The 24,279-nt window shown below is 45.5% G+C and overlaps 1 protein-coding gene across 5 annotated transcripts in view; it reads left to right on the forward strand.

Moving 5' to 3' along the window:
* Window positions 1-24,279, forward strand: part of ema (C-type lectin domain containing ema) — a 93,054-nt gene that overhangs the window by 24,193 nt on the left and 44,582 nt on the right. For 2 of the 5 annotated variants that reach the window (XM_089588397.1, XM_089588401.1), the window contains exons 6-18: window positions 563-619; window positions 1,995-2,100; window positions 4,339-4,404; window positions 7,706-7,826; window positions 9,578-9,764; window positions 12,912-12,962; window positions 14,160-14,273; window positions 15,069-15,333; window positions 16,516-16,642; window positions 18,898-18,998; window positions 21,772-21,824; window positions 21,890-21,959; window positions 22,923-23,077. In XM_089588397.1, the coding sequence (XP_089444523.1) occupies window positions 563-619; window positions 1,995-2,100; window positions 4,339-4,404; window positions 7,706-7,826; window positions 9,578-9,764; window positions 12,912-12,962; window positions 14,160-14,273; window positions 15,069-15,333; window positions 16,516-16,642; window positions 18,898-18,998; window positions 21,772-21,824; window positions 21,890-21,959; window positions 22,923-23,077 (1,473 nt within the window). The remainder of the gene's footprint in view (window positions 1-562; window positions 620-1,994; window positions 2,101-4,338; window positions 4,405-7,705; window positions 7,827-9,577; window positions 9,765-12,911; window positions 12,963-14,159; window positions 14,274-15,068; window positions 15,334-16,515; window positions 16,643-18,897; window positions 18,999-21,771; window positions 21,825-21,889; window positions 21,960-22,922; window positions 23,078-24,279) is intronic. The other 3 variants (XM_089588399.1, XM_089588398.1, XM_089588400.1) reach the window with 3 other exon arrangements.

The following is a 24,279-nucleotide window of genomic DNA, read 5'->3' on the forward strand; positions in this document are numbered from 1 at the left end:
ACCATGTGGCCTGGGAACTTTTGACGGACCCTGTACTTCTTGTGGAGACAACCGGATCCATGGCTGTTTTGGGGTTTAATTTTAGAAAGTGTTCCAGAAATGAGTGCTCTGTCTGGGCTGTGCCTAAATAAAGGCAGGGCTTACTGGTGCAGATTGTGCATTAGAGTTCAAGGCAGTCTAAAACAAGGTGACACTCTACCTGGTCTGTCAGAACGCACCTGCATTCAGTCGGCCTTTTTTTTTTTTCGTTTCTATTTTTTTCAAAGATTGAATTTTCATTTGTATTGCAGCCTAGCAGCAGTGATCTTGTCATAGCTATACGCTGTTAGGACTGTGTGCATCCGTAGGCTGAACTTTTTTTTTTTTTTTATCCATGTGTGACGTTTGTTTTCATCTGTCTGCTTTCCATCTCGTATTTCATGAACCGATTATGAGGACTGAAACCTGCTGTTCCTGTCAAGTGCTTTATGATTTGCTTTCACTTACTTTATGCTTGGTTTCCTTTCTTTTTGTATTATTCATTGCCTGGTTGTTGCTTTTTTTTTTTTTCTGTTGCTGAAAGTGGGACAGCACAGAAGAGGCCGTGGAAAACGTGGACTTGCAGCCCCTGACGTGTACTGTGTGTACTGTGTAGTATAGGATGTGTGTGCTTGTGTGTGTGCGTGCGGCTGTGTGAATGTACACATGTGTGTGTGTGTGTAATTTCTGAAAAAAAAAAGGGGGGGGGGGGTAGAGACTAGTGAAGGTCCATAGATCAGTCTGCTTATGAAGCAAACTGACTCCAACTAAAAGAGAAATAGCAAAGTTTTATTTACTACATTCTAGCTGGGAATCAGTCTTTATCACCGTCCCTGAACAAGTCTTGTTGAAATGTTAGTAGAAGCTTGTTTTTTTTTTTGCATATTTTAGCCTAAGTCTAAAGTGCATGCATATACAGCCTTGCTCAGTATGACCTGCAACATGCAAGACATGATCTAACCTTCGTTCATCAAGCTTAGGTAACTGGGTAACGGAAAAGGGTCAGTCATTGATCGTCAAGGAGAAACAACAGTTGCATCTCAACGAAGTTTAGTGAAGGCTGACTGGGTTACACAGTGTAAGTGAAACTGTCTATGAGAAACCTGTTCTTAACTAGTCTGTAGATATGGATTAACAGAAATCAAGCATCTAGGCGCCAATTAAAGGTCACGCTTTTTCTCGTGCCTACCACTACCACTTCAACTGCTATGAAATGCGGAATGTTGCAGGCGTTGCAGTGTTGCAGGTTATACTGATTGCGATTGTATATAAATGTGTTTGTGTGTATGTGGGATGTATGTACACTTCAGTATGGTAGGGCTGTTCATAGTTTTCAGTAGCCAATGTTGCTTTCACATCAGCTGTGTCTGATTTGAAGAAAGCAATATGATACTTGCTTGTTTTTATCGGTGAGGTACTCAGCTCAGTTAAGGCTGATTTGCATTCATGTGAAGTAATCACTTAAATAATTGTCTGATGTCCCATACTAACACATTTACTGCGAAGGTGTATTGTTTATATGTATACGAACTTAATATATTTGCCTCTTGTATTTGGGCAGCATTCGCTGACTCACATACTGGTCGTTTCGTAATAGGCTGAGGTCACTTTTAGGCGGTTGTCGCTAGTTGAATACAGTAAATTTACATACACACTTGGGAGATATTCAGTACAGAGCCGAGTAGCATTTATCATGCATTTTGCCGCATACGCTAGGAAGTAATTGCAAGGACTAAATGTGCACTAGATACTAAGTTATTCCTCCCTAAACAGCAATGGTGTGTAATTATCTGTGGACTAAACTGGCTACCGGCATGCATTTAGGGAGTAATAAGAAAATGAAATAACGTTAAGTGTTCCCTGTCCTGTTACAGCACGCTGTACGTCCCGCACTGCACAGAACCTTGTTTTGGCAGACCCGCATTTTTTTTCTCACGGCAGCTTTGTCCATACTTTGTCTGTCCATCTATCCGTAGCACACCAACGACTTTCCTCTGTACACCGAGGCCATCAAGTTCTTCAACCACAACGAGAGCATGGTCCGCATTGCTGTCCGAACTCTCACCTTGAACGTCTTCAAAGGTGAGGGGGAACAGTGGTAGTTTTTACGAAAAGTTTTTATTTTTCGTTACTTGACGTGATGCAGACCCCTGCTGCTTACTCGGTGAAGTAGTCCTTATTGTCTGCAAGCTGTTTTCTACACACTTGAGACTCTTCTTCATGTATGTGTAAGCCTTGATAACTGAAGAGAGTTAGCTCAGATCAGCTTTTCTTAGGTGTACTGTCATAGTGTAACGATAGTTTTGCTTGTTGCTCAAAATGATCAATTTTAGGTAAAGATCCCAAAGTAAGTGAACTTTGGTGAATACAAGGGGGGTACTGCGCACAAAAAGACAAGGGCAAGAAGATAACACAACAAGCGCAGACTCGCGACTAACTTTATTTGAAAACACGACACTCCTTTTATAGTTTCAAAACTGTCACATCACACACATGATGAAACCAAAAACCTGTCTTCATTGTGATACAGTTTGATAGAAGGGTCACTTACGCAATCTTTACCCTTCTTTTTGATGCAAAACGCCTCCGCCAACTCACGCGCCACCTGGTCACGGCTCCTCCTCAAAACTTTTGTATCTGTCAGCAAAGGCAGGCAAGGGTTATTGCGTGTAGCATCCGGGCATGCGCCACAACAATGCAGGGGTAAATTCGACCCTGTCCCTGATTTCATGGGAAGCTGGTGTTCCCTTAAGCGCTCATTCAGACATCGGCCTGTCTGACCGATGTATACCCTGCCACAGGTGAGGGGAAGCGTCATACCACTCGTTTTGTCAGGTGCCAGACGGGTGTCGTTTACCAGATTCCCCTCACCTGTGGCAGGGTATACATCGGTCAGACAGGCCGATGTCTGAATGAGCGCTTAAGGGAACACCAGCTTTCCATGAAATCAGGGACAGGGTCGAATTTACCCCTGCATTGTGGCGCATGCCCGGATGCTAAGCGCAATAACCCTTGCCTGCCTTTGCTGACAGATACAAAAGTTTTGAGGAGGAGCCGTGACCAGGTGGCGCGTGAGTTGGCGGAGGCGTTTTGCATCAAACAGAAGGATAAAGATTGCGTAAGTGACCCTTCTATCAAACTGTATCACAATGAAGACAGGTTTTTGCTTTCATCATGTGTGTGATGTGACAGTTTTGAAACTATAAAAGGAGTGTCGTGTTTTCAAATAAAGTTAGTCGCGAGTCTGCGCTTGTTGTGTTATCTTCTTGCCCTTGTCTTTTTGTGCGCAGTACCCCCCCTTGTATTCACCATGATTGACCGACTAGCCCAACAACGTACGCTCTTAAGTGAACTTTCCGTTCTCTCCAAACTTATCTAGATCCCCCATATCCTTATTGTAATTTACAAATTTGAATTAAAGGCTATTTGCTCAGTCCCGAGCTTTTATTTGTTGGTTTTCAAGTCTCTCAGATGTATGTCGGCTCTTGCTTGATGGAGAGAATGCAGAATTGAATTCTGTGCGTCAAGTAGTGAAAAGAAAAGGATGTAGTTTCCCGTAATTCATGTTCATTTGAGATTACTCTGCCTCAGTTGAATCGGCTGCATGCACACTTTGAGCTGTCATGTAAGGTGAAGAAGGGGTTTGTACTGTGTTATTTTTGTTAATATATATATACATATTTGAGGGGAAAGTAGCTCGTTATCCCAATGCTAGCCTGGCTTTTCCTCGTGAAAGGTACTAGTCAAGCCCATTCCGAAGGAGCAGGTAGGTAGAACGCCTGCATTTTCAGCCAGAGAGTGTCTAGTTAGTTGTGTCCTTTGCGCTTGCAAGCAAATTTCTGTGTAGGTTATCTGATGCTTTAAATCGAGTTTTAAACTGCAGTTAACCAGCACAGCTCGCCACCTTAGTGAATAGAATAGTTAATCTGAATGAGCAGTAAATTAACTAAGTTGTTTTGACGTAGTTTTAGTTGTCGCTGTGAAGCGCAAATTTATTCAGCGTTAGCAGAGTGTTAGATTGTCTCAGTTAGACATTACTCGCAGATTTCGGGCATATTCATGTTAGAGGCACATGCTTGAATCTATTGTGCTTGATGATGCGTGATAAAGCATGGCTGACACGGTCAGCGTTGAGGCATAATAGGAGTCATTTATGCATAGATTACTGTTACAGATGCGCTTGACGTGTAAGTTAGTGATGGTAACGGCTAATTGGCATCATTAACGCAAACTAACGCTCTTGATGCACTCTAGTTACTTAGCACCAGTGGGCAGCTAGCTTAGGACGACGTGTCTTTTTTGGAATCCATCCATTTGCAGAAGCTAATGCCAGCAGCAAGCACGAAGGCATGCTGCAGTCGAAACGTAAAAGAAAAAATGGACGTGGTAAGCATAACTGCTCGCAGGGCAGACAACCGTAGTCACTGTCATACCTTGTGTGGGGCGTCTCACCACGTAAAAGTGTTAATCACACGGTCTGCATGGCACCTGCTGGCCCAGTTCTTGTGTTTACTGGTGTCGCAGCCAGCTTTTTTTTTTTTTCCCTTTTTGTTCGGCTGGTACATTTGTGTGAATCTGATCGACGTCGTCTGCATGTTTCTCTGTCCCCTGGCACTTTTACATTTTAACTCCTTGGTGTGCTTTTGTTTTTATGGCTGCCTCAGGCAAGCTGTTGCTATAAACTACTATTATATACTATATATATATATATATATATATATATATATATATATATATATACTATATATAACAGTTTCCTTCTAATTTATTGAGGTCAGGTCAATTCCTTTCAGCACATTAACTTACTTTTGTGGTTCCAGTAATGTCATTGTGGTTGTGCTATTTAATTCGATCTTTCTTGTTAATCTGAGATTAGAAAGGAATGAAGGGCACTTGTGTTCACATTCAAGGATTAGATGTAATGAATCAAAAATAGTTTAATTCATCCTTTTTAAAGCTGCGAAAGTAGGGGCTTTCATCACAAAGGTCAAAAATGACAACTGTTGTTGCTACGCTCTGTGTCCATTTGAATTCTTGCTGCATTATTTGCTGCTCATATAGAAACTTGGTTTTGAAACCTGATAGAGCGCATTGTTGTTTACTGTTTGACTCTACATAGAGAATGACTGGTGGGTTACGGTGTAAACAATGACCACAGAGTCTCCCAGTGCATATTGTAGTAAGTGGGTATTATATTGAGAGCTCTGGTGCTGACACGTGTGAGCTCTTATACTGCGGGAACGGACTGCTGTGCATAACTTCAGCAGCCCGTAGTCTTCTGTCTGAAAACAATTCAAGCCAGTGTTAGTGCACAGAAGTCTTCTGATGCAACGTGAATTATGAAAAGCAGCTTATTCATATGCCTCAAGCAAAAGGCATGGTATACAGGGGAGACCACTTATAACACAACCGCTTATAGTGTGGGACCGGATGTACTAAATGTGGTTTTTGCTGGCCACCGGTCTGTCTCCTATTGGGCTCAATGTAATGTCATACCACTTTCATGCCAAGATGCTTGTTAGTTGAGGTCATCTGAGAGTCTGATGAGAATGACAGGCTTGGGAAACAGGCTGAAGTATTGGTTGTGGTTGTTGTAAAACAAGAATAATGGAAGTCATTGGGAAGAGGCTAGGGGTGTGCGAATATCAAATTTTTCGAATACGAATCGAATATGAATACTTGGTTCCGAATATCGAATCGAATATCGAATAATCAAGGACAGACGCATTCAACCACTACAAAACATTTATTTGAGCAGCCAAGAACATCACAGTTCAACTATCAGTGATGAAATGAGCACAAAAGGTGTGTGTGTCTGCTCAAAAAGTGTCAGTCTCAAACATTGTTCTTAGAAGAGTGGAAATATCAGAAGATGGCTAGTACACAGCATTGATCAAGGCTAGGTTGCCATAATCACAAAAGCGCGTTGCTGGGATGAACATAAAAAGTTGTCGTGAAGGAAAACCGGCTGCTCCACATGGTCAAGCAGAAGTAGTAGTTCCCTTCTAGCTGAAACGACTTCTCCAGCCACAGATAATGCCCTCTCAATTGGAACTGAACTGGCTCGTATTGCGAGGTATTTCGTGCACAGCTCTGACCATACCAGCTTCGCACAAAGAAGCTCACCAGTGCAGTAAGCTACTGCATGGCCCAACGTTACGCATTGCTCTGGGCGCCGCCATGTTATGTCTTTGTCGATAGGACTTGCGGACCGAAATGAACGCCGGTGCTCGCAATAGAATATTCGGCTAGATACAAATATTCGCGTCGTATCGAATATTCAAAACAACACGAATACTTGGATTTTGAATCGAATACTGAAAATATAATATTCGAATTATATTAGAAAATTTCGAATATTCGCACACCCCTAGAAGAGGCCTTTGTTATGCGGTACACATGGCTTGGCTCATGGTGGTGATGGCGCTGGGCTGAAACATTTTGCTGCCGTGTGCTGACGTGATCGAAAATAGTTGCTTGAATCAGTTTTCAGTGTGCACACATTGTCTCTTGTGTATGCACCTGTATGTTTTTTTTTCTGCACTGCACCTTGGCAAGTACGGCATAATACACAATATATTTGCCTTTGTTTTGTAAAGTGCTACCTGCTCTCATTGTGAGGCACATGCCACATATTTCAGTGTGTCGCATCAAAGTTTTTTCTTTTTTTTATTTTGCATGCAGATATAGGTAAGATGATTTGCGGTGTGCGTGTGTGTGTGGTCACATTCATAATGCAGGGGTAGCTTAGGGAGCAAGGAATTGGGATTTGAGATGTAGGAAATGGTGGTGTCTGATAAGAACCAAATGGAGAGGCTCATGTGTGATAATAGATACTCTGAGATGACCATAAATTTGTTCGAGTTAAGCTGAGTTGAATCAACAGAAGCCTTTTTTTATAGACTTGAAGCAGCCTACAGTGTTAACTTTGAATGAGCACGCTGTTCGAATTGAGTGAGTTTGAATTTACGAGAGTTTCATTGTATGTGCAGGATTTCTGATGGTTTCTTGTTAAATAGTAAACTGCATGTGAAAGAAAACTTGTGATGTTAGTGTCAGTGTTGACACATTGCAGGTTCCATTTGGCATGACTGTACTCTCCTTGTAAAACTTGACAGCCTTCGTGGATGTTTTTCACTCTAGGGCATCTGTGAAAAAACTGTGGGGATGGAAGTGAACATCTAATGAGATGAGAATATGTAAAATTTGTCCGTACAGGGTCTGTCAATGTCGGGATACATTCGTAAAAAAATAATTTACTGCTGTCCTACTAGTAAAATGAGTTAAATTTCCTCAAAATGACAATCTTCTGGGTCAACACGCCACTGCCACCACTTCTGCCTCATGTGGTGTGCCTTCTGGAAATCTGCAACCGCAGTGAGAGATTCACTGTCCACACTCAGAGCTACTTGTATTCCTGCAAGTCCTCCTCCGCTTCTTGGAGTCTTTTTTTTGTATATCCTGCAGTTTGTGCATAAGCTAAAGTGTGAGTCTTTATACCAGACGAATGGTACACAAAAACGTTATATTGGAAGGCACCACTGTGTATATGTTTTGCGTATGCACTGACCCTTTTCCCTGAAATAGTCTTGGCACAGTATCCCTGGCATTGTCACTTCCTTTGACATGTGTCGCCTATGGTGTGTTCTTCCACCCTTCCCCCGCTCACCCCCAACCTGCCCTGCAGTCGAGGACAGGGCAATGCTGAAGTTCATTCGTGATCGGACGGCTGCGCCTTACTTCTCCAACCTCGTCTACTTCATCGGCAAGCACGTGCTTGAACTGGACAGCTGCGTCATGCACGCCGAGTAAGCGCTTCCATTTGTCGTCTGGTGTGTACATCCGCGCACAGTTGGACGCTTGTTGAACTAGGTCACGCTGAACACTCTTTGTCGTCTTCTCTGTGCGAGCTCCTTACGATCTTTTGTGCTTACTTAACGGGGCATACTACACTGGCCTTGATCTGTTGATTAACGCTGTTGTGTTTAAACGTGCATTTGGAGCAGTAGCTACGGAGCTGAGACATGCTCTGTCTTCCTGCGCAGCGGAATACAGTCGCCACTTGCAGTTATTAGTTTTCTCCTACAACCTAGTATGCCCTACAACCTAGTAGCAGGGCATGTAATGCGAAGGCAAGATAACCGCTGGTCCTTAAGGGTAACGGAGTGGATTCCAAGAGAAGGCAAGCAGATAGCAGGGGACGGCAGAAAGTTAGGTGGGCGGATGAGATTAAGAAGTTTGCGGGGAGACGGTGGCGGCAACTAGCAAAGGAGAGGGTTAATTGGAGAGACATGGGAGAGGCCTTTGCCCTGCAGTGGGTGTAGTCAGGCTGATGATGATGATGATGATGACAACCTAGTATATTGTCAGTATTTGTTATTTAAGGCATGTTTCTAACATAACTGCCAGCTTTCAGTGTAGGAACTCAGAGAAAAGTTTCCTTGATTGTGACAAATTTGTTTGGTACATGTCTAGTTGCAACAAGCTTCCACAGATGGCGCCAGCCACTTCAGGGATGGAGTGAAGTTATCGCGCAGACAGCAATGCGCCATGCGGCCAGGCGCACTGTCGTGAAGCCGAACTATTTGCCGGAGCGACGGTTACGGATGCTCTGCTCCTGTAGACTTCTCTTCATTGCCAAGTGTAGATTTCTGCATGGAGCCAGTGGGGATGGGTTGGGGGGGGGGGGGGGGGTTGCATTTGTAAGCATGCGCTTGAGTGTTGGCAGTGTGTAGCTTGTATGGGACTCATGTATGAATAGAATGTGGCAGTTACTGCAGCTACCACAACCTCTCTTTTTTTTCCCCCAAAATAAGCCACCACTGCTGCTAAAAAGTGCATGTGTGTTGCTCGTCTGCTTCAAGAAACCTTGGCCTTCTAAGACACAAATTAAAACACGCTCCCTCTGAACTTAAACAACTTGCCTTCAACACACTAATTCATCCGAAACTTGAGTATGCTTCTGTCATATGGGATCCGCACTTAAAAAAGGATATAAAGAAACTTGAAATGATCCAAAGAAAAGCCGTCCGTTTCATTTTTAACGCTTACCATAGCTCTATCTCGCCATCCGTTCTGATGTCTACGAAGAACATATCCACTCTAGAAAGAAGGAGAGCACTCGCAAGGCTTAAATTTCTGTACTCATTTTACTCTAGTCAATTTAATATTAATGCTGCTCCCTATATATCCCCCCGTTCTACACGACAGACACGCAATAGCCACAACCATAACCTTACTCCGTACTTTGCACACACAAATATGTTCAAAAACTCATTTTTTCCCCGAACAATCACAACATGGGACTCACTGCCAGCAAATGTCTTTTCGGCTCAGGATGCTGCTGCTTTTGAAAAGAGTGTCCTATTGTATGTGTAAACTTAACAATATCATTGCCCTCTGTTTTGTCTTCTTTTTTGTTGGTTGCTGGAACGCTGGATTTGCGTAGTGTTTGATATTATTTTTGCTTTTTGAATGTTGCCCCCCTGCTTGGTCTCTATGACTGCAGTATGTGTAGATAATAAATAAATAATAATAAATAATCTCTTCGTGCGTGCAGACACGGCAACAGCACGCGTCTCTCGGACCTGGTGGCCGAGCACCTGGACCACCTGCACTACGTCAACGACATCCTCTGCCTCCGCATCGAAGCCCTCAACGCGGTTCTCACCGACCACCTGCTCAACCGGCTGCTGGTGCCACTGTACGTGTACTCGCTCGTCCAGGGACCACACCCCTGCCTGGCTGTGAGTGTCCACTTCACAGCTGCGCTTCTTTTTATTCCCTGGCGGCAGCCAGTGTCAGCCACGTTTCCAGACTGCCCGAGAAGGTGGGCACGGGCATTTTAGACTATGCACGAGAAATATGGATTCCTGTAGTTGGACACAGCTAAAGTCTGCATTGAAGCTCTACTAACATTCAGGACCACTGCGCACTGTTCTTTCCCAACATGAAAGTAATTCATTGTTAAAGGTGCACTGAAGAGAAATCTGAACTTGTCTTTTTGCCGCGGGAACTCAATCTACACGTTCCTAGAATTCTTAGAAACTGCCACTTATTGCCCTGTGTGGCCGATTTCCCTAATTACATCGAATTAACGTCCGGCTCCCGCCTTTTTTTTTTAATTCTGCCTCCTACGGTGGGCGGAGTCGACCAACGCGTGGAGCGCCTTTCACCCAGTCCCGTGGAGGCTTTGCTTTCGCTTTATTTTGTTTTTTAGGTTTCCATGAATAAATAGTTTCATTCGCAGCTAATATAGCCGCAAAATAAGCCCGAAGAAATAAAAATACGCGCGGACTATTTGCTACTACAGACTACTACATATTACTCTGCCAATGGCAGAGCGGCAAGCCGCCGCGGGACTGGCTGAAAGGCACTCCACGCGTTGGTCGACTCCGCCCACCATACGAGGCAGAATTAAAAAAAAAGGCGGGAGCCGGACGTTAATTCGATTTAATTGGGGAAATCGGCCACAGAGGGCAGTAAATCGCAGTTTCTAAGAAAGCTCGGAACGTGTAGATCGAGTTCCCGCGGCAAAAAGACAAGTTCAGATTCCTCTTCAGTGCACCTTTAATGCTCTTCTTGTGACCTAAACAATACAGCTAATCAGAAGATGGAATTATGTGTGCAGTAGTTTTGAGTTTGAGGCAGAGCAGATGGTGGGGCTAAAAATTGACATGCAGAAAACCAAAGTAATGTTCAACAGCCCAGCAAGGGAACAGCAGTTCGCAATTGGTAGCGAGGTGCTGGAAGTAGTAAGAGAATATGTCTGTATAGGGCAGGTAGTGACCGCTGATCCAGATCATGAGAGGGAAATAACTAGCAGAATAAGAATGGGGTGAGGTGGATATGGCAGGCTCTCTCGGATCATGAATGGCAGTTTACCAATATCCCTCGAGAGAAAAGTATACAACAGCTGAATCTTAGAGGTACTCACCTATGGGGCAGGAACGTGGAGGCTAACAAAGAGGGTTCAGCTTAAGGTTAAGGACAACGCAGCGAGCTATGGGAAGAAAAATGATAGGTATAACGTTAAGAGATCAGAAGCGGGCGGAGTGGGTGAGGGAACAAACGCGGGTTAATGACATCCTAGTCGAAATCAAGAGGAAGAAATGGGATTGGGCAGGGCATGTAATGTGAAGGCAAGATAACCGCTGGTCCTTAAGGGTAACGGAGTGGATTCCAAGAGAAGGCCAGCGTAGCAGGGGGAGGCAGAAAGTTAGGTAGGCGGATGAGATCAAGAAGTTTTCAGGGATACGGTGGCCGCAACTGCCAAAGGACAGGGTTAATTGGAGAGACATAAGAGAGGCCTTTGCCCGGCAGTGGGCGTAGTCAGGCTGCTGCTGTTGCTGATAATGATGATGATGATGTCACTGGTTGAGAGGGACTCGGACAGTGGACCACCGACCAGTTCTTGCTCGTGGATCGCCCACCACGTGACGTTCAACGTCCAGCCCGTGAGGTCCTCACCTGGCCCGTTGACCTTTGACTGCCATGTTATTGAACCAAGCAGAACAAAAGGCTGTGCACATGCCTAATCCGCCTATTGCAACCAAGTGGTGGTAAGGGGATTAGTCATGCATGCCGCTTTTCACCATGCTGCGTTCAATAACATGATGGACAAAAGTCCGGGGTGCCCCGCCAGAAAAAAAAAGGTTCTGGCACGCTTCAGTCCGTGGGCCACTCATTGGCCTCACAGACCGGAAGTGGGACTTCACATGACACCTGGTTTGCTAGCCTAAATTGGTCTATGGTCCATCCGGTATGGGTGGCGCATAGTGTGGCCATTGCCTGTTGCTTCCAACTGATGCTTTTGAAGTTGGAAGCTTAGACGATGATTGTTTGTTAAAGCTTGAAGCTGAGATGATCATTGTCTCTGTTTGCATATGCTGAACTGAATATGCGAACGTGAAAAAGTGTAACATTCCACATTTAGGGTGCTTAACCCTTTGAGGGTCGAATTATTTTGAAGAAAACTTTCCGAGGTGGTCAAATTACTTTATTGCGGGTCTTGAATCTACAAAATGTATATAATCGAGAATAAATAGTAAAAAAAATTAGGAACAGTACTTTGGTGACAGCATCACTCACAACTGGAAAATGTTCAATAGAATTTCACGAGCGACGGTGATAAACAAGCTAAGAGCAGCACCAATAAAGATAGAAATCAACTTCCGCCGCCTCTGCAAAACAGTGCCCAAAAAGAGAAAACACGTTTCGCGCGACTCCGTTGCGATCCCGCGGCGGAATCAAAACCGTGTAGGCGCTTTGCCGCAGAGAGCGAGAATACCTCGCGAGCAAAGGTGATAAGCAAGCTAGGAGCAGCGCCAATAAAGATAGAAATCAACTTCGGCAGCCCCTGCAAGATAGTGCTGACAAAAAAAAAACTCAAATTTCGCGCGACTCCGTTGCGATCACGCGGCGAAACCCAAACTACAAGAGGAGTGTTGCCGCAGTCTGTGCCGCCGCGCTAAAGCTAGACGTAAGTTCTGCTTATCTCCGTAAGACGGCAGCACAAAATTCAAACACTTCTTGTAAGTCCTAAGAGGCGGCAGCACCCCCCAGTGAGCACGCATGGTTCTTTTGGCGCAAAATTTCAAACGAACTCGAAACCGTACCCGTACGGCAAAGACCTTGCGGGACAGAAAACCGCCGCCGTACATATACGGCAAAAACCTTCAAAGGGTTAAGCATGCATACTCTTGTGGTACGTAGACAGCATTGATTTCCACTTTTTTCTGATCACATCTGTGTCAGCCATGAGCATATGACACGTTTCATGCGCTCTCCTGTTCGGCTGAGGAGATAACTACCTTCCATAGTGCTGCTGGGAACTTATGAGCTGAAGTATAGGTAGTCTCATTGGTGACTTTGGGTGCCGTGACCTCTTGCAGGACGACCGGAAGAAAGTCAGCAGCATAGTCTCCTTGTTCCTCTTGTCACAGGTGAGTGGGCCTGGCTAATTTTTGGCGGATTTAGTGAGATTTGCTCACATGATACCCGTTTTGTATGCTTCACTGTCACACTGGATACACTTTTTTTAAACCATTTCTTCTTGCTACGTCTCTGAGATATGTTCTTCTTTGGTTTATGGCTTCAGAATGCTGTGGCAGATAAAAAAATATTTGTATGCATAGTCTGCTCTGTTATATTTTACTAAGTAGTGTATGAAGTGTGTGTTGACATCTTTTACCTGTGCGGCTGTATTTCAGATGGAGTCACACAAGGTCGTCTCAAGTCTGTTATCAGTTGAGTTGTGGTTCTGATAAAGAACACAGTGTGTATGTGAAATGCAGGAAGCTTAAAAACGTGTTCCTTATATTGGAGGCTAAGAATTAGCATGCAGAAAACCAAAGTAATGTTCAACAGCCTAGCAAGGGAACAGCAGTTCGCCATTGGTAGCGAGGTGCTGGAAGTAGTAAGAGAATATGTCTACTTAGGGCAGGTAGTGACCGCAGATCCGGATCATGAGAGGGAAATAACTAGAAGAATAAGAATGGGGTGGAGCGCATATGGCAGGTTCTCTCAGATCATGAATGGTAGCTTACCAATATCCCTGAAGAGAAAAGTATACAACAGCTGTATCCTACCGGTCCTCACCTATGGGGCAGAAACGTGGAGGCTAACAAAGAGGGTTCAGCTTAAGTTAAGAACAACGCAGCGAGCTATGGAAAGGAAAATGATAGGTGTAACGTTAAGAGATCGAAAGCGGGCGGAGTGGGTGAGGGAAGAAACGCGGGTTAATGACATCTTAGTTGAAATCAAGAGGAAGAAATGGGCTTGGGCAGGGCATGTAATGCGAAGGCAAGATAGCCGCTGGTCCTTAAGGGTGACGGAGTGGATTCCAAGAGAAAGCAAACTTAGCAGGGGGCGGCAGAAAGTTAGGTGGGCGGATGAGATTAAGAAGTTTGCGGGGATACAGTGGCGGCAACTGCAAAGCACAGGGTTAATTGGAGAGACATAGGAGAGGCCTTTGCCCTGCAGTGGGCGTAGTCAGGCTGATGATGATGATGATGATATTGGAGGAAAAGACTGTGCTAGCGATTTATAATGCTCATCTCGTGTGGCAGGGGCAGTGATGGTACTATCACATGCACATGTTGATGCGCGTTGCTGATGGTGCGTGTGCCACGCATGTGCAGGTGTTCCTGATAGTGTCGCATGAGCCGTTAGTCCGGCAGCTGGCCAACATCATCCTGAACCGAGACATGAAAGTGTTCTCCTCACGGCCTAAAGAGGACTCTGCGTCAAACAAGGTGCGAGTCTTATTCTAGACTGCAGTCACTTGTGCTAAGTTCACTTTTCTTTCTTCCATTCTAAGGCATCTATGTAATAAATGACTTCCCCTGGGACTTCATTTTCTGTTCCGCCAAACCTTCCTGCATTTCTTGCATGTTGGATGTGTCTGAGCCTGGACACAAGCTGTATCATCCTTAATGTTCACTACACTAGACTTCGCCCCAGAAATTGATTGCACTTGATTTTATTTCAAATGGATGATACAGTACCATATGCAAGCAGTTTGAAAGAGAGTGGAGGGCTCCGAAATTTCCGGAGCCCTCCACTACGGCGTCTCTCATAGCCTTAGTCGCTTTGGGGCGTTAAGCCCCGTAAACCAAACCAAACCAGAGCCAGCATAGAGTGTTACTTCCTACTGGAAGCATTGGCAGTGCATATGCCAGCTCTGCCCTTGATGTGATGAAATGATGTTTATGGCTGGCGTAATTTCACCAGCTGCATGATGTATTGGAATAGACTGTTTTTCACCGGTAAAAAAAATAATAATGTCGATGGTTCAAAGTTTAGACAAAAAAAAAAGTCAGTATGTTAGGCATGCAAGACACATGTGTTGACGGAGTTGATGGTGGCTGCATCTTTTGGGTCCTGTCTCACTTCCTGGCAAGGATGAACTTTTTCAGAGTTGCCACTGTGGCCTCAAAGAAATGCATTTTACTGGGATGGTGTAGGGCAGTTGTGCCGCTGTTTCTATGGACTAAAATCTTGCTGTCGACTAAAATCTTTGATATCAGTGTGTACGTGCGTGTTCCCAGAGCGACCTGGGCAGTGAGCCTGAGTTTGTGGCGCCCGAGGAGTCGCTGGAGAAGAGCCTGGAGACGTGGACGTCAGCGGCAGCAGCGGCAGCGAGCGAGGCGGCCATGCTGAGCTCGGAGGAGCAGGGCTGCAGCGGCGACCCCCATGCCAGCAGCTCGTCAACCACCACACCGACCAACCCATACCCGCAGGGCCTGCGCCAATCAGTGCCATGCCACACCGAGGACGGGGACCATCCGCAGACGCCGTCGACGGACTGTGCATGTAAGGGTCGCAGTTTCCATCATGCATGCCAGTCTGTCTCTCTTATCTCTTTATTATCTGTCTCTCTCACTGTTATCTATCGCTGTTAGCTGTTATCTCGCTGTTATCTGGCCGTTATCTGGCCGTTATCTGGCTGTTATCTCTGGCTGTTATCTCTGGCTGTTATCGTTATCGCTGAAGCACTTTCCCTACCAAGATAACGCAGAATCAGTGTTTTGTAACGGTTCTTTGCCTGATTGATTCTTTTGTCCTGCTATCGCTGGTTGTGAATTCATGACTGACAGCCAAAGAGGCAATGTCATCAGCTGGTGCTGGTGCCGAAGGCTGGACTTCAAGTCCAGTCTTCCAAGAAGGCTGGAGTGGCAAGTGAGCAGGAGAATGAATTGAGGAAAAATTTTCGTAAAATACTGCCCGAGATCTGCGGTGGTTTCGTAATTCTTGTGTTAGCCTTGTAATAATGCAGGCACACCCTGATAGGGACAAATGTTATTTTAATCAGATCTGCAGTGTTAATAGTTTCATTGTTTTTTTTTTCCCAATCTTAATTTTACTGGAAACCTCGTACATATATTTTTTCATGATTTAGTGTGGTCAGCCTTTCTTGCGGTTTCGATTTAGTAAAGTGCACACACATGTGCTGGGAGCTATTGTGGCAAGCACAAGGAAAGTGAAACGTCAATCACAATGGGCATCATCGTTCGCATACATCCTTCAATGCACATACACTCCTGGTCAGTGGCTGTGAACCCTGGCTGTCAATCAGAATGTATCGTCTGTTGCAAACTGTCGTGCCGGTCGTCTGTTGTGCCGGTCGTCTGTTGTGCCGGTCGTCTGTTGTGCTGGTCGTCTGTTGTGCCGGTCGTCTGTCGTGCCGGTCGTCTGTCGTGCCGGTCGTCTGTCGTGCCGGTCGTCTGTTGTGCCGGTCGTCTGTTGTGCCGGTCGTCTGTTGTGCCTGTCGTCTGTTGTGCCTGTCGTCTGTTGTGCCTGTCGTCTGTTGTGCCTGTCGTGTCTGTCGTGCTGGTAGAAACAGCATGCCAAGTGCACCTGTGATACATTAGGCCCTGTGCATCACAGGTGCACTGGGCTTGGTGTCTTCTACAGTGTAGAAGACGCCCGTCTCTCTCTTTGTCACGCTGTCAGACAGCCCTTCTGACTGCCGTGAATGTGAATGCTGTTCTGCAGGCGAGGTGAATCCCGCCTACATTCCCGACGGTGGCCTCAACATCACCGATGAACAGAAGGCTCAAGTTGCACAGAGGCTCAACATGGCTGCCATGGAGCAGTTTAGCCAAGGCTGGCTTTGTGAGCGGTAAGTGGTGCATCTTCCACGAAAAATAAGTTTGCTCAGAGACGGAAAGCAGCTCGCGAAGTGTGCTTTCAGCATGCGAAGTTCGGTAAGATGAGGGAGCAGGTTGCGAAGAATGATGCTTAACTTCTAAGAATGAGAGTTAGTGAGGGTACAGAGGAAATTGTAATGTGTACTTTGTTCTAAAGATATGCAAGTCTGTCCAGCGGATGCTTTTAAGAGACTGGAGAGAAAATAGTATTGTCCACCAGTGAACATTTGTTGTGGAATTTATTTTGGTGCATACCAGTAGGCGTTGAATAACTTGACCCTTGGACTCGGAGGACTTCAGTTGCAAACGTAAACCTGTTTCATGTTTTGTTGCTTTGCTAGGTATGCCTTAGGCCCTTAGTTGCCTGCGATTTCACGGAACTGCATATTAGCAGCCACTTCTTTTTTTTTTTTGAAACTGTTGTGTTCATGGACAACAGTTGGAATGTTACAAGGAATGGATTGGGAATAAATTAAATGTATGAATTTTCTAGAAACCTAAAATCTGCTAACGAAAGAAGCTCTGCCGATGCCGTGATGTGCTTCCTACCCTATCCGTTCAAGCAAGCTAGCATGTGGAGTTCTATGAATCTGTAGTAATGCAGTCGCACACTTTTCTTTATGAAGAGGCACAGCACTGGCATCTGTCGAAAGCAGTGTTACCATGTTTGTGCAAACGTAATACTTTTTTTTTCCTCTGAATAGTGTGCTTCAAAAAACATCTCGCGCTTTATTTGGAGCCAAACTACAAATATAGAGCCAGTTTTTTTCCGCTGTTCTTTGAGATACCCACAGCAAGCACCCACTAGGCTTGTGAGATGCAAGAAAATGCCAACTTCTTGATGACCCTGACCGTCGAGGCGAAGTGCGTGCCATGCACTGGAGAAAAAGGGTTGCTGGAAATCTGGGAGAAGGGTAGTACATGCCATTGAGAAAGAATGAAGGCCATGAAAGCTGAACTGTGCAGCACAGAACACAAAGCAGCAAGGCAGGAAGTTGTGGCATAGTGGTCGCTGCTGCAGGTGAGGCCACAGGCATTAAAGGGACCATGCAAAGAATTAAAAGCCGCTTGTAAATGTTAGAAGTGATGCTCAGAAGCATTGACACCAAGTATGAGTCTTCGGAACTGAGCCGGCAATTTATTATGAATTTTTAAAAATCGTGTTTTTTAAAATTCGCGGGCCGTTTGGTGTCTTCGTAGGGAGCCATTTTGGAACCAAAATCGGGAAAACAGACGTCACTAGTCCCATGACGTCGGCAGGCCACCACACGCTGTCATTCGCTTGAGCAGCGGCAGCTACGACGTCACGAGCACACTTCCGGTAGCGGTGAAAATCGTCTGCTCGAGCCGCTGCGCGCCCCCCTCGGGCAGGCGCGAGCCAGGACATTGCCTTCGCGCATATGTTTTCAATTTACCTCTGCCGCCTCTTTCTGTCGCGAGTTCGGGAGCCAAGAAAGCGCAGAGACCGGAGAGACGCTGCCGACGCACGCTGCTCCTCGGGAGTGGGACAACCGGAAGTCGTAAACCGAACGTCAGCGAATGACGTATTCATGGGCGGAGCCCAGTCCCGGAGCTGTTTTCTTTATTTTTTTATGGTGCCCCGCGCGTACGAGTTGAGGGGGGAGAGGAGGAGCGTGATTTTTAATCGTCTATAACTTCGTTGTTATTGATGCTAGCTCAAAAATTCTTGCGCTGGGGTGACGAGTGATGGATTGCCTGTCTTTACATAATCTCGATAAATTTATTTCATAGTCCCTTTAACGCATGGGAGGCTTCCCATGGAATATGCAGATTCTTTGTTCTCAATTCGCAGAATTTAAAATTGTCCGCCGGAAGAAAATTAGGGGCCTTAGGGGTATGCCTTTCGGCTGGAGTGTAAATAGCTTTTCAGTAGCACAGGTCACGTCACAGGCAGCATAAGTTTTCTCATGGTGTCTGCAGGTACTTGAGGTGTCCTGACATGAATTAGAAATTCAATGCTGGGTTTCACATAGGAAGGGTGCTGGTGACTGGGTATTCTGTAGGAAATAACTTGTTACGAACTAAGTGGCTGTTATTCCTCGGTGAACATTGACCAGCCTGCATTTTTCACACGGTTGCCTGTATCATCATTGTTGTAAAGCACCATCTTCATACTGTGTGTGATTATTTGACGCATCTGTGGTGCGGGATAAGTTGCTCTGATGGCATGATGTGTTCTCTCGGTTCCTCCCGTTTCATTTTCAAGGCCCTTCCTGGCTGCCATCTTGAATGCCCTGGACTGCAGCGAAAACGACCACCCAGCATTGTTCGCGCTGTGTCTACTCTACGCACTGGGCCACAATCCAGGTCAGTCTGCTCCAGGGGGTGTCTGAACAGCTCCCCAGAGCTGCAAAGCTAAAAACAATGCATAATCGAATTTGAGGTTTGGTTTGGTTTGGTTTATGGGGTTGAACGTCCCAAAGCGACTCGGGCTATGAGGGACGCCGTAGTGAAGGGCTCCGGAAATTTCGACCACCCGGGGTTCTTTAACATGCACTGACATCGCACAGTACACAGGCCTCTAGAATTTCGCCTCCATAGCCGTATGGCTGCGCTCGGGTGGATGCCAATGAGTAATTACTCCCTTATTACAAAATCTACTCCAGCTTGGGGGATTCCCCTAAACATTTGACCAACACTGTTCCCACTTCAAGTTATTGATCAATTCGATCTCGCCCTACCATAAGCTTGCCGTCCTGGTTAGCTCAATTGGTAGAGCGACTGCTCCGGTGTAGCGGTGGTCCCGGGTTCGAACCCCGGACCAGGACGAATTTTTCTTTAACTACGAAGTTTCTGAGAAAGCTGTATAGCTTTCCTTTGTAGCCGTATGGCTGCGCTCGGGTGGATGCCAATGAGTAATTACTCCCTTATTACATAGAAATTCAACCGCCGCGGCCGGGATCGAACCCGCGTCTCTCGGGTCAGCAGTCGAGCACCATAACCACTGAGCCACCACGGCGGAACCCAAACCGAATTTGACACTCAGTGTTGACTCCACTATCAACTCTGTTAGGGTTTTTCATTGTTCACCGACAGTCCTGGCATCTAACCAGTAAATTTTGCCAAAGCCTTCAGAGTCCTTCATGCAGACTGTGAAGGTCTTAGTCCTGTGTTTGCACCCACCGCTGAGTAGTCTTAAAACATTCGGACAGGCCTGTAGCCTTCTTGTTCGAGTGATTTGAGACAGGCCTTCTTGTTCGAGTGATTTGAGACAGCCTGAACTTGGTTACTACTGTGGGCTCTGTTCTCGGGCGATGAAGGTAGATGGTAAATGTAGCATTACGAATGGGACAGTGCAATACATTGATCAGGAGTGTTTTCTCATACAAATGGGCAGAACAGTTGGAAGGTTATCTATTTTGCGAGATTTTTGTTTACTACTGTTTATGCGTTAGCGCTGATGCTTTTGCTTTTTGCTCTGCCTGATAATTAGTAGATGTGCCTCATTTGCTTTGTCTTTGTGTCATTAGTGTCTCTCTTGTCTTCATCTCTGTGTTGTTATTGTTGTAATGTCTTCATTTTCTTCTGTACTGTTCTTGTACACGATGTGCCAGTCGGTCTTCCTGCGTAATTTGTTTCTCTTCTGATGTTGCTCTTCTTCTGCCTCTCTTTCCCTCTGTGGATTCATGCAGCTGGTGGGTAATGTAACATCTTTCTGTGTTCTACTAAGATATATATGTGGGCGATGTGTGCGTTCCTGTTCTTGTCGCGTCTTGCTTTGCAGTCAGGAATGTGAATGGTATAAAACTTCGCCGTCTGGGAAGACATCATGTATTGCCTGTATTGAGATTGACTTTGGTGTCTAACATGGTGCTGCGTTTATGTAAATGCAATCATTTATGATAATCCAAGCCTCGAAGGAGATTGTAACTGTTCTGATACTGCTATAGAATTTGAATTAGAGGTCTGTTTTGATACACTTGATATTCATTAAACCAGATCCATCAATTTAAATTAACAGGGAGCTTGAATAAGGAAAATTTGAACTAGCAGGATTCCACTCTATAACAGTGGTACTTACAGGAAACTAATGTTATGTGATAAAAGAAGGTCACATGTACTTTTGTATTTCAACTGATAGACCAGCCTTCAAGAAGTAACATACAGCTGTATGATATTGGAAGAGGACAGGTCCTTCTGCCTAAGTAGTAAACTTTGTTGTTGTTTTTTTTTTGTGGGGGGGGGGGCGGGGAAGATAGAGGGAGGGAGGGGGGGGGGGGGGCTTTTTTGTCGTCTGTGTCTGCCTTCCTACAGTAGTTTGCATTCTGCAACGAGGGCCCTGGTTTTCTGCTGCATTTCTACTTGGGCATGTTTGCCATACTGAAATGATCAAAAACTCACCCTAAGCATTCATGAAGAGGATATAGAAGAATGTATGCTTTATTGCTGGTAGTGAATTTAGTTATTAACTTTTCAAATAGTGGCGAAGAAAACTAAGGATGCATAAAAGAAGTTCATTTCTTATTCCTTATGTTTCTAATTGTTTAAACATTAATGAACCCTTCCCCAATTATTTTTCGGCATACTTTTTTTGTTGCTGGTACTCATTGTAAACCTTGAGGTCTGCTCTTAGGTTACAATCCCCCTTTTTCACAAGATGTGGTGGTTCCTGGGGAATGGCGGAAATTTGTCTGCTACTGGTTGAAAACAAACATGCACGCCAGGCGCGACCTGGTCCCACAAGGTGCCATCTGTGCCTGCTAAGTGGCATGCATGTGTTTGACAGTTGCTGGCATGTGTCACATGTGCCTGTCGCTAACATAAACAGCACATGCACAGTAGGAGCTAGAGGTTTCTTTTTAACCAGTGGAGCAGAGCAGTCATTTGAAAAAGGTGGAAACAAGGTTTTGTTACGACCCCCTTAAAGATAAACACACTTGAAGGATGGCAAAATTCTGGTGGAATCTTTGGCAAACGTTTCTCATTGCATTTTGGGGGTTTCCCTCCTCATCTTGCATAGCAAAAGGCTGTGCAGTATCTGATATTAAGCATATTGGCGGATGTATTCGCTTCTATTTCTTCATTGCAGCGGCTTACCACAGGAGAGATAACTGTTAACATTTTGTTTTTCTTCTAACAGGCATCAATCGGGAACTTCTAGACACGGTTCTCATGCCTTCGCTGAATCCAGAGGTATGCATGGGAACTGAGTGTTGTTAGTTGCGTCCTTCAACTTATTGCCCGTCTATAATCTGCAGACAAAACATTGGTACAACGTTGCCCTTATGGACAAGCTGATCCAGATCATCACCTTGAGCTGTAAATATGGTGAGTGTGTGTGTCTGTGGTGTTCTTGCCTTTTTTTTTTTAGCCTTTGTGGAATTCCGCTGCATGCAGCTTTCATTTCTGACTGACTTGTCTCTTGTGGACCCTGTTTATTTATGTAATACTAGTTCATCTGAACCCTTCCTCAAAGAATGCCTCTGCAGTGAGGTTGCTGCTGCAGTGTGAATTTTTTACTCCCAGTTAGCTGTTCTTATAAAGCTTTAAAGAGAAACTGCATAGGTTTTAGATATCAATGAGCTTAAGAGGGTCGAATGTGTGAAACTTGCAGGTAAAGCAACGAAGTCTTTTTGGGCTAGCACTTGAAATAGTGAAATAATCGCCGATTAAAATCCGGACGCCCCTCAAGCTTCTCTGCAGCGCACAACGCCAAGTGGGGGGCGCATGATGACGTCATCGAAGGTATCGATACATTTCCAACGCACAAATGCCTGCTTCGAAGGAAAAAACCAACGCCACTGAAGGCAAATTCTGCCGAGAGTAGTTTGGCAGTGTCTAATAAGTCGGGGCAGGGTGTGGCTGACGACAGCGGCAATTTGAAATCGTACTTTCGGTGACGTCACGCTGAATTTCCCTGCACTCCTCTGGTGCATTGAAGAGAAGCACAGAATTCAGTCGTCAGTTATGTCACCATTTTAAATGCTAGTGCTAAAGCACTTGGCATGCTTTACCTACAGCCTATATAGATTTGAATCCTTGAATATCGCGAAATTCTCGAAAAAGTGCTGCAGTTACCCTTTAAGACCCACCATAGTGGCTCAGTTTCTGTAAGCTGCCAACGCTTGCCTCAATAAGCCTGCTAGGTGATTGCTGCACTTACAGCATGCCTTGCTTCATTCCATGAGATACTTGGAAGTCTGCGGCTGTCCTTATTTCTCCTTGCACGGTTTTTGAAAATTCCGAGTGGCTTGTAAACCTGTCCCCACGGCGCTCCTTTTTATCCGGCAGGGAGCAAGGTGCGGCTGGCAACACTGGAGATGTCGCTGCTGCTCCTCCGGCAGCTGGCGACCGTGGACGGCCAGTCGTGCCTGCAGGACCACCACCTGGCCGGTCTGGAGCAGGCCAAGGAGGAGAGCACGCTCCTGCTCCGGAACTTCTACAAGGTGCGAGGGCTCCTCTTAGAAGGGGGGCACACGGGCACTTTCGATCGCGATCGAGTCGATCGAAATCGAACTCGATGCAGATCCGGCGTTGCTACACGGCAAATTCAATCACGATCGACCGCGATCCTGCTCGAGCGCATGGAGCACGATCGAGGGGATGCGTTGACAAGATGGCGGCGCCCTGCTCGCCCGCTTCGGAATAAATACATGCCACCGCTGGATTCTTCGACGCGATAGCTCACTCAAATGGTAGCGGTTCGCTTTTATTTCGCACACTCTCGCCCACGTGTAGAGATTTAAGCGACAACTAGCCCCTGTTTTTCAGATAATTTGGCGATTTTCAAACTCTTAGGCCTAACTAAATGCAGTGTGTTTACCTCGCAAGAGCGACACCTGGCGAAGCAGTTGTCTTGCTTTTAGTCAGTTGTTACATTTTCTACTATTTGCAGTTTTTCTTCTTGGAACGAAAAAAAGGCTTGCAATGCACTGACCCTAGCTACCAGTAATTACGGAAGAAAACTTCTTCATCACAGCGTTGATGTGCTTTGGCGCCTTGTCACTAGATGGCGCTACCGTTCACGCGTGCACCGAGCGTTGTTTTGCTGCTGTTCGCTATCGAGTCCACTGCTGGTTGCAGCAGAAAGTAATTAAGGTGCTTTTTCTGCTCACAGTTTGATATTTTCACAAGAAAGTTTTATTAACTATTGTTACTATAAATTTATTAAAAAATCAATGGTGATGATGATAGTACAAGCAGTGCCATCTCGTATGTAGCATTTCAACTAGTTGATCGCGATCGAGTGGATACGTGTAGCAGCTGTCCATCTCGATCGCACTTGAAACTTCAACCGCGCTCGAGACCGATCGCGATCGAAAGTGCCCGTGTGACAGCAGTATTAGAATGGGGGATGCAACGAAGGCCAAATCCAAATCTGCCTGTATGTCGACTAAATGCTCGTCCAACACGCTAGCCGCCCACGTCACCCATTTTAACAATTTAACTATGCCAATTCGTACACCTTTTTTGTTCTTTTCATTCTTACCAGTTCTTGACTACTTGTAGTCATTTTGTATCTTCAAGGATCACCACTGATGTACTGGGTTTGTTTAATTTAAGCACGCCTCTGAAAACTTCCGTGCTAAGTTGTGGGGCCCCTCGGTTACAAAAATTCAACATAAAACCGTGAAATAACAGTAGAACA

This window comes from Amblyomma mixtum, chromosome 4 (assembly GCF_055824585.1).
Source record: "Amblyomma mixtum isolate Tamu chromosome 4, ASM5582458v1, whole genome shotgun sequence".
Classification (NCBI taxonomy): Eukaryota; Metazoa; Arthropoda; class Arachnida; order Ixodida; family Ixodidae; genus Amblyomma; species Amblyomma mixtum.